General features: G+C 38.6%; 2 protein-coding genes across 3 annotated transcripts; one reads left to right on the plus strand and one right to left on the minus strand.

Moving 5' to 3' along the window:
* The first annotated feature begins 1,065 nt into the window (after positions 1 to 1,065).
* Positions 1,066 to 5,294, plus strand: LOC306883010 (START domain-containing protein 10-like). Of its 2 annotated transcripts, XM_079438059.1 has the most exons (7): positions 1,066 to 1,126; positions 1,301 to 1,488; positions 1,862 to 2,009; positions 2,288 to 2,391; positions 2,620 to 2,737; positions 2,842 to 2,894; positions 4,168 to 5,291. In XM_079438059.1, the coding sequence occupies exons 2-7, from the start codon at positions 1,303 to 1,305 to the stop codon at positions 4,372 to 4,374; spliced, it is 816 nt and encodes a 271-aa protein (XP_079294185.1). In that variant the 5' UTR covers positions 1,066 to 1,126; positions 1,301 to 1,302; the 3' UTR covers positions 4,375 to 5,291. The 2 variants fall into 2 exon arrangements, with proteins under 2 accessions (XP_079294185.1, XP_079294184.1); XM_079438058.1 differs by having other exon boundaries at positions 1,098 to 1,488; positions 4,168 to 5,294.
* Positions 5,295 to 6,036: 742 nt separating this feature from the next.
* On the minus strand, positions 6,037 to 8,172 carry LOC306883120 (PDZ domain-containing protein 11). The gene is made up of 6 exons (XM_079438221.1): positions 8,128 to 8,172; positions 7,619 to 7,722; positions 7,395 to 7,535; positions 7,206 to 7,304; positions 7,054 to 7,114; positions 6,037 to 6,856 (listed from the first exon to the last, which is right to left on the minus strand). Exons 2-6 carry the CDS (start codon positions 7,709 to 7,711, stop codon positions 6,822 to 6,824), a joined length of 429 nt encoding a protein of 142 aa, XP_079294347.1. The 5' UTR covers positions 7,712 to 7,722; positions 8,128 to 8,172; the 3' UTR covers positions 6,037 to 6,821.
* Positions 8,173 to 9,474: the final 1,302 nt, after the last annotated feature.

A 9,474-nucleotide genomic window follows, 5' to 3' on the forward strand; every position in this document is an offset into this window, starting at 1 on the left:
GCTGTTTGTCCTGCTTCTGGTTTCTGTATGTAGGCCTGCACACATATAGTAATAATGGACTACATTAATATGTAGTTAATTGCACAATCATTACGGATAGTAAATTTAATTCATTACGTTGATTACGTTACCTATCCAATATGCAGTGACAACAAATACATTTTTAATTAACTGATTGAGCCCTACAACATTTAAAATAACTGTTTTCTGTTTTAAAATGAAATGTATTCCTTTGCCAGCTGAATTTTCAGCATCGTTACTTTAGTCTTCAGTGTCGATTTGCTGCTCAAGAAACATTGTATTATTCTAAATGTTGAAAACAGTTGTGCTGCGTAATATTTTTGTGGAAACCATGACACTACCATGTTTCGGGTCTAAAAGGAGGAGGATGATGACTTATTTGTGGTGGATTAAGTGGATTGTTTCTTGTCCAGTTATACTGTTGTATTAAAACACAAAACAGGCCCATTAACTTCATGCTAAAACTATTTTTTATATATTTTACAATACATTAAGGAGGCTTCTTGCCTTATAAATATTCATATATTTTACTTATTATATCCACAAAAGCAACATAAATACATTTTTAAAAAATGATGAAAGGAGTCTTAATGTACTTTTTTTATTTTTTTTATCAACAAAAAAATGTTGGTAAATGTTTAGTTTTATGCAACATGCATGCTCCTCTTTACGTTTTTTTTTTTAAACAAACTATTTTTTTTTATTAAATAAAAGTTAATGATAAATGTATTTGTATATTATAAATTTGTATATATTCACAAAAATGTATATAAAATTATATAAAACATTAATGTATATAAAAAAGTATAATATGTATGCAAAAGGTTAATGCTTTTTAAACTTTTTGGCCTATTTATTAGGCCTACAATAAACATTTTTTCATAAATTAAATATAGTTTAACATTGTAGTGTAATATTTAGTTTGGCCCATTAATTACAAATGACCAATAAATACACCCAGTTTGTGCCAGTTTTCAATAGTCTCACACGAGAACATAAAAGCCAGTGAGCAAATCAGGATCATGTCAGTGAGCTAAATGACCTCGGTGATGTAATACACCTGTTATACTCCCGGAAGTGCTGACGAGGGTTTAGCTGACGCCAGGTAAGGAATTTGTGAGAAAAATCTTGTAGAGCCTGAAAAGCTCATCTGTGATATAATAGCTACACCTCATCCTTTGCGAACAGAACAAAGATACTCCGTCTTGGTAGAAGCACGATTTCTCAAACGGATCTTGTGATTTCTCGCAGTGTTTTGATCGTCTATCTGCTGTTTCAGGCATGTCTCGTGGTTCGGGAATCATTCCAGATGAATCCGTGTTTAATGAGTTCAAAAGACAATGCTTGTCCACGGAGAACTGGCTCAGTAAATATGCTAAAAATGACATGGGGGTCTGGGTCGAGGCGGCCTCTTTATCTACTTCTACAAACAGCAACAGGAACTTCTCCAAAGTGCACAAAATCAAGGTAAGATTCTAATTATTTATGATGTCGTGTGTATATTGTATATATTTGTGTGGTCTTTGTCGAGATTACGTTTTAATCAGTAGTTTTCAGACTTTTAGGGACCCAGAATGAAAACCTTTAACTTTTAGTAGGAACATTTACATTATCTTTACTACATCATAAAAAAAGGCCATAGGCTAGACACCATTCAATAGTAGTTATGAAAATGTAAGGGGGTGGGTGGGTGTTTATAAATGTATTGTTTATTTATTTTACGTATATTTTCTATGGACTTTTTTTTTTCTCCATTATATGTCAGTTTACTTTACCTGTTTAGTCCTGTGTGTACTGCTGCCATAACAACACTAATGCAAATGCGTTGTTTCTAATCCAGTGTAGGATAAACATAAAGGATGTTTCGGCTGCCACCATGTATGACGTGCTTCATGACAGCATGTACCGGAAGACATGGGACCCCACAATGCTTGAGAGCGTTGATATTGCTCGTCTGGCTCCTAATGCTGATGTGGGCTACTATTCATGTGAGTCATGTCATCTTTAAAATCTCAGCTAGTGAATTATTTCTTATCTTATGGTCATTCTAGTGGTTCTTTTGGGGTTTTGTTAGTCTCAGTGGTAGTCACCTAACACATTGTGAAAAGACTTCAGCGCAGTGCAATAAGAGCTGAAGAAAAGCCTCCTGGGACGATGTTTTTGTGTGTATTTATAGTCAACATTATTGTCCGTTTTGTTCCTCTTTTTTTGTTTATGGACCTGCAGGTCATATAAATTCATCTTTTTTTTTATCCTTTATTCACAGGGATCTGCCCGAAGCCATTAAAGAACAGAGATGTGGTGACCCTGCGCTCATGGCAGGCATCTGAAAACGAGTATGTGATCATTAACTTCTCAGTGAAACATCCGGTAAGTCTTTTATTTACTTACACCTTCTGTTATCATATGTTTTGTGTTACGTACATCAATTTAGAACCAAAGAGAATAGCAAAAATAATGACTGTTTTCCAACAAGTTTGAATCCATCTCCTCATATTAGTGTAGGAGAAAATGTTTTAACATCAAATATTATGCTCATTAAATAATTCTAATCTATTAATATACACATCTTTTAATAAACACTTGCTATCGTTTTAGAAATTTCCCCCAAGGAAGGATCTGGTAAGGGCCGTTTCCCTTCAGACAGGTTACCTGATCAAACCAACGGGGCCCAACAGCTGCATTTTCACATACCTCTCACAAGCTGATCCCAGAGGTATGAACGGATTCCCTGCTTTATTTGAAATTTTCACCCATCATTTATTTACATTCTAAGACTTTAATTTGTTGCCGCTTTGTAATCATTTTAAAATCTTTTAGGGTCTCTTCCGAAGTGGGTTGTCAACAAAGCATCTCAGGTCCTGGCTCCAAAAGTAAGTAAACCTATTTCGTCTCTTACTATTGTTTCTGTGCATCTACTCTTTGAGGACGCAAATGTCTTTCTATGTGGGCCTGCGTTTTAAGGCTTGTGAAATCACAATTGTTACTATGGTAACCTACTGGAAGATCTTGTACTGAAGATGCTCACGCAGCACTTGCTGTGCCAAAAGTGAAACTTGTTTATCTTGTTCTGTGTGTATGCTGCATGACTAGTCATTCTTTTTATTTACAGTAGAGAGTGTCGCTTAGGCTCCTTTTAAATACAAATCTCTCTTCTTTATTAATCATTCGTGATAATCACTGACACAGCAAGCAGTGACATTTTACACTTGCTAGAAACGCCTTTAATAACTCTGCAACAGGGTGTTCAGATTATCTAAAGATTACTGATGTAGATGTTCTTCTGATTAAGAATAACAACTCAGTCTTACATTGCATTGTGGCTTTTTTTTGTTTTTATTGTCCATTTCTTAGTCTTGTGAATAAATATTAGTGCATGTGGTAGGGCTGTTTGCAGTGTTCCCAGACAGTATCTCTGTCCAAAGGGCACTGATAAGATGGACTGTACATCATGCTTGGTCTTTATAAACTATTATTGAACACTGAGGTGTTTGTCTTTCCATTGACCATTGATCAGGTGTTAAGGTTTTATAAGATTTTAGTCTCTCATGCTCATCTAGGTTGCATTTATCTGATCAAATATGCAGTAAAAAGTAATACTGTGAAATATAATTGTTTTTAAATGTAATTTATTTTGACAGCTGAATTTTCAGCATCATTACTGCAGTCTACAATCCTTCAGAAATTAGTCTAATATGCTGATTGGCTGCTCAAGAAACATTGTATTATTCTAAATGTTGAAAATAGTTGTGCTGCTTGATATTTTGGTGGAAACCATGATACTACCATGTTTCAGGTCTAAAAGGAGGGTGATTATTTATTTGTGGATTATTTCTTGTCCAGTAATACTGTTGTATTAAAACACAAGACCGGCCCATTAACTTCAGTTTAGAAGTCAGACTTTATAGGCAGCATTTCACGCAATGATATTTTGTGCTGCCAAAAATGCTGGAGAGACCCAGTCAGAAACTATAAACAGTGTATTTATAGCTATGATTGAGCAAAAAGATTTGAGTCCCTGCACAGCTTGAAAACAAAATAAAACTGGATTCCATTTCATTGTCTTAGTTACACAAGAACGAAAAGTTCAGTGTCGCTTCCGCTGTTACTAATGCCGCTCCCTCATTGTCCTCTGTCATTCCACAGGTCTTAAGAAGCGTCCATCAAGCCGGTCAGAACTACCCTGTGTGGAAAGCAGCAAATTCTCCAGATCATAAGCCGTGGCTTTATCCCATACAGAATGAACTGCCCATGATGGATCCAGCAGAGCTGTCCATCCAGCGCGGAGACTCGCTCGAGAACGTGGATGAGAGCTCCACCAGGGATGCTCAAGAGAATGAGGACAGCAGCTAAAACATTCAAACGGACGGTCTTTATCTCTGGTTCGTGTGACAGGGTCAGTCCAGTTACCTCTCACCCCACTTATAGCTTACTGATACCAACATTCCTCCTTCCTGCTCACAGAGGAAGTGTTTACAATCACTGTTGCACAGATCTGCACATTCCATTACCCATGTCAGAGTTTCTTACGGCATTGCAAGTGCGATAGTGGTGCTTAATTGAACAAAAGAAAATACTTTGCAGTTCTGCTTCTTAATTTAATTTAAAAACTCTTTTAAAGGTGGTTCATTATCTTAAATGAGAACTTTTTTTCTGCTTTAATTTATTACTAAATGATTTTGATGAGGCTATGCCTACATGCTATTGCATAGGCTATTTATTTCTTTAAATCGAGTTAAACGTGTAATCTTTGTTTTAAGTCACCATGGTGGGGGAGAGATTCCTCTCAAAGTCACCCTTTTGTGTTTGTGCATTTGTCTGTGTGCCTTGTCAAAGAGGTGTGTCTGTAATGGCATGAGTGAAAATGATTGACACCAAGCAACCATGGGAGAAAACCTGCGTTAAAGGCCCTGTAATATGACCAAAGCAGTCTAAGACGCAATGTGGTATTACCTCAAGGTTTATTACTTGAAGTGGTATTAGTTAATTTGCCTGTAACAGGCAGAAGAAATCGGAAGAAAGAGGAATGTAATGAGAGCTTTTCTGTACTTCTGTTATGCATGTGCCCTTGAGCATGAAAGAAAATGACATCAGCAATAACATGATACCAGTGGATCAGTTACCCATATTTTTGATAGATGGTTTTCTTTCTGAGGAAGGATGGATATGTAAACTTATGTGTTTGATAACTTGAATTATATGTATATGAAGTCCGAACTCAATGAAGGGTAATATGGTTTAAAAGTTAATAAATTATGTTCAAAATGCCTTTGAAAACTTTTTTTTTTTCTCCTAATAAGATGTTGCATCTTTTAGTGTGTTTATTGATGGCACTGTGACTGTACCATATTAGTTTACATGATCATGGCCTAACAGCCAGTATTCGCATATAAACAACCATCTGTTCCACTGAGCTCCAATAACACAGTAGAAGCTAAGTTTAAATTTTGTGTAATTAAATGTAATTCAGTTAAGTAGTTCTGATTTGAAGAAATTTAGCATTACTTAATGTACTCACCAATGGATCCTCTGCAGTGAATGGGTGCCATCAGAATGAGAGTCCAAACAGCTGATAGAAACATTATAATAGTCCATGAGCAACCGACAGGACTCCATCTATTAAAATCTTAAGTGAAAAGCGGTGTATGAAACAAATCCAGACTACAGACATTTTTGGATTTTGATGTGAGAGGACAACAGACTGGAGGAAGCACTATTAAGGATTTTGGATATGTTTTGGCAACAAGTGACGGTTTGAAGTTAAAACGTTTCAATGACAGACTTGTTTCTTACAAATGGGCAGCTTTTCGCTTTACAAGACATTAATTTGTTGGACTGGGGTCGTGTTTATTATTGATGTTTTAATCAGCTGTTTGGATCATCATTCTGACGGCACCCATTCACTGCAGAGGATCCATTGGTGAGCAAGTCATGTAATGCTAACCTAACCAAATCTGTTCTGATGAAGAAACAAACTCATCCACATCTTGGATGGCTTGAAATTTGTAATTTTTTGGTGAACTATTCCTTTAATAGTACTTAGTGTTTATAGTACCACTAGATAGTAGATAATACAGTATATTAACAAAGCCACAATACCTGACATCATAAATATAACAAGATCTGACAATGTAATATTCCCTTCCTACATTTCCCCCTCCCCACTTTGAGACTTTTTTCATCATCCAGGCGAGCACAAAAAGTACTTTTTCATGAGCATATTGATTTAATGACAATTAATTAGTCAGTAGCAATGCGTCTGTCAGCAGGACATTAATCATTAAACAACTAAATGCTTTGCTTTGGGATACAAAATTGAAATGTAATCACAAATTAAAATTAAGTTATTAAAATAATATGTGATATATTAAACAATTTCAGCTTCACTTAACAAATGCCTCTAAGTGAAGACATTAATAGCAGATCATAATTTATTCATGATGTAACCACCTATAGTAATTTCATTCAATAAATAACACATCTGTCATGTTTTCTTTTCATATGCATGACATACCTCATTTCCTAGAGGAAAGAAAATGATGAGAAAACAGTGAAGAAGGGAAAAGTATCTGAAAATTTCACCAGCTGCATTCACAGCTGGCACAGCTCTAAATCACCACTATGGGTGAAGGAGCATGTCGTGAAGCGTTTGAAGATTATTTCTTTGAGCAGTCTCTTAGTCAGAGAAGATAGTTAGTGGGAGGAAGATGATGCAGAGCAGCTGAATGTTTCGCTGACACACCAACGCCTCATCAGCTGCGTCACTGAACCAGTTCAGTCATGAAGGTAAGCTCTGCCACCTAGTGTACAGTCCTCTCCTTCTGCCGCTGGTAGTCTAGAAAAACAGAGGCACAACACACATTTATGTCAGGTACTCCAACTGAATCAGCTGACTGAAGTACTCACTACTGTCACATTTGGTTTGCTTAATTAAGAAAAACACTTTATATTCAGTAATGTAATCAGATTATTAGATACTATTGGATGAGAGAAACACTTGAAATTTTCTCAAGGGAAAGACTAAATACTCACTGTAAGGGAAGTATCGAACCTTCATCAAAATCTCTCTTGCAGTCTTTAAAATCTCAACAGCCTAGGAGAGAAATGAAGATCATACCAATTCTGTTTAGAAGATGAGATATCCAGCGTGTTTCTGTCTTTCAGACTGACATATCAGATCTTACCTTTGAATGCTCAATGTCTTGAAAGTCCACATCATTGACCGAAAGGACTTGATCGCCCTCTTGCAGTCCTGCCCTATGGGCATCTGAATCTGGCACCACCTGTCAAAACATTTCGAGCAAAACCAAGATGAAGAAGTCAATTCTTTAGCTGAAGCATAAACAAAGAAGGTTTTAATAGCCAAAACTGACCTTTGAAATAAATATACCAAGCTGGGAGGCCTTTCCTCCACGGATATTGAAGCCCAGTTGTGCACCTGGTGGCTTGTTTAACACTATAGTGCGAGGTAGGAACTGAGTGAGCTCATTGTTGTAGTCAGGGTGATGTATCCTCTGATTATAAGAAAGAAAAATGTAAGTTAAGTCAATATGATCACAGAAGGTGAGTTGAAACCGTAGTCTCCAGTAACTGTCACCTCTTGTGGAGGGATCCATGCAGGAGGGCTCTCATAGGAAGGAAGAAACACTACTGGCAGTTGATAATCATCGTATGGAATCTTTTGGTCCATATTTTTTCGAGCTAGACAATGAGGGTGTGAGAAAAAGTAAACAGTGAATTTATGAGGACAATCGTCTTCGATATATTTTAAGTGTAAGGTTTCTTTTCTACTTTAAAAGACTAAATTGGGTTCCTTACAAAACTGTCAATATACTGATGGCTAAAGCATGAAATGACTAAAGATTTATAATAAAAGGGATGTAAATTCACTCTCTACGGTTCTCATTGTACGGTGAGTACGGGAAGCTAGCTTGCTAACACTCAACAGTAAACACAAGATGCGCTGCACAGTAAGCTTTAGGCATGCAAATGACCAAAACGCTGCGTGAATGAACTGACAATACTAATTTTCTCATACAAAATGAAAGACGAGCAAAATATACAGTTGCTTTTGCTCGACAGTTATGTTTTTGTCAGTCAACTCACCAAGAACTCCTCGAGCGAACCCTTAGCCCCGCCCTCCTACAGATCACATGACCAGCACTTTTTTCTTTCCTTTTTTTCCTTAACAAAAACTATGGAGAGGTAAAGAAAATATTGTTATTTGGACAGTTTCACGCATAGTATCCAAAGACCTTTCAAACTCTGTAAATTCCCTGACAAGTCTCCTTACTGTCCTGTAGCCCAATTTCAAGAGCATCCTAAATTCATAGTGTTTGCTGCGTTTCTTTCCATTTAATAAGGATAAAAAAGGCTTGAAGGATATGTTCAGTATTTTTTTGTAGGCAAGATTAGGTATGTGCCTAATCAGAAACTGGCTTTCAAATATTAACCTACTCTGAAAATGTAAAAAAGTCTGTCAACAAACCCTAGTCTCCCCTGTTGTCCCCGAGTCTCCCCTGTTGTCCCCTAGTCTCCCCTGTTGTCCCCTAGTCTCTCCTGTTGTCCCCTAGTCTCCCCTGTTGTCCCCTAGTCTCTCCTGTTGTCCCCTAGTCTCTCCTGTTGTCCCCTAGTCTCCCCTGTTGTCCCCTAGTCTCCCCTGTTGTCCCCTAGTCTCCCCTGTTGTCTCCTAGTCTCTCCTGTTGTCCCCTAGTCTCCCCTGTTGTCCCCTAGTCTCCCCTGTTGTCCCCTAGTCTGGACTGTTGTCCCCTAGTCTCCCCTGTTGTCTCCTGTTGTCCCCTAGTCTCCCCTGTTGTCCCCTAGTCTCCCCTGTTGTCCCCTAGTCTGGACTGTTGTCCCCTAGTCTCCCCTGTTGTCCCCTAGTCTCCCCTGTTGTCCCCTAGTCTCCCCTGTTGTCCCCTAGTCTGGACTGTTGTCCCTAGTCTGGACTGTTGTCCCCTAGTCTCCCCTGTTGTCCCCTAGTCTGGACTGTTGTCCCCTAGTCTGGACTGTTGTCCCCTAGTCTCCCCTGTTGTCCCCTAGTCTGGACTGTTGTCCCCTAGTCTCCCCTGTTGTCCCCTAGTCTCCCCTGTTGTCCCCTAGTCTCCCCTGTTGTCCCCTAGTCTGGACTGTTGTCCCCTAGTATCCCCTGTTGTCCCCTAGTCTCCCCTGTTGTCCCCTAGTCTGGACTGTTGTCCCCTAGTCTGGACTGTTATCCCCTAGTCTCCCCTGTTGTCCCCTAGTCTGGACTGTTGTCCCCTAGTATCCCCTGTTGTCCCCTAGTCTCCCCTGTTGTCCCCTAGTCTGGACTGTTGTCCCCTAGTCTCCCCTGTTGTCCCCTAGTCTGGACTGTTGTCCCCTAGTCTCCCCTGTTGTCCCCTAGTCTGGACTGTTGTCCCCTAGTATCCCCTGTTGTCCCCTAGTCTCCCCTGTTGTCCCCTAGTCTGGACTGTT

This window comes from Barbus barbus, assembly GCF_936440315.1.
Source record: "Barbus barbus genome assembly, chromosome: 17".
NCBI classification, from domain to species: Eukaryota; Metazoa; Chordata; class Actinopteri; order Cypriniformes; family Cyprinidae; genus Barbus; species Barbus barbus.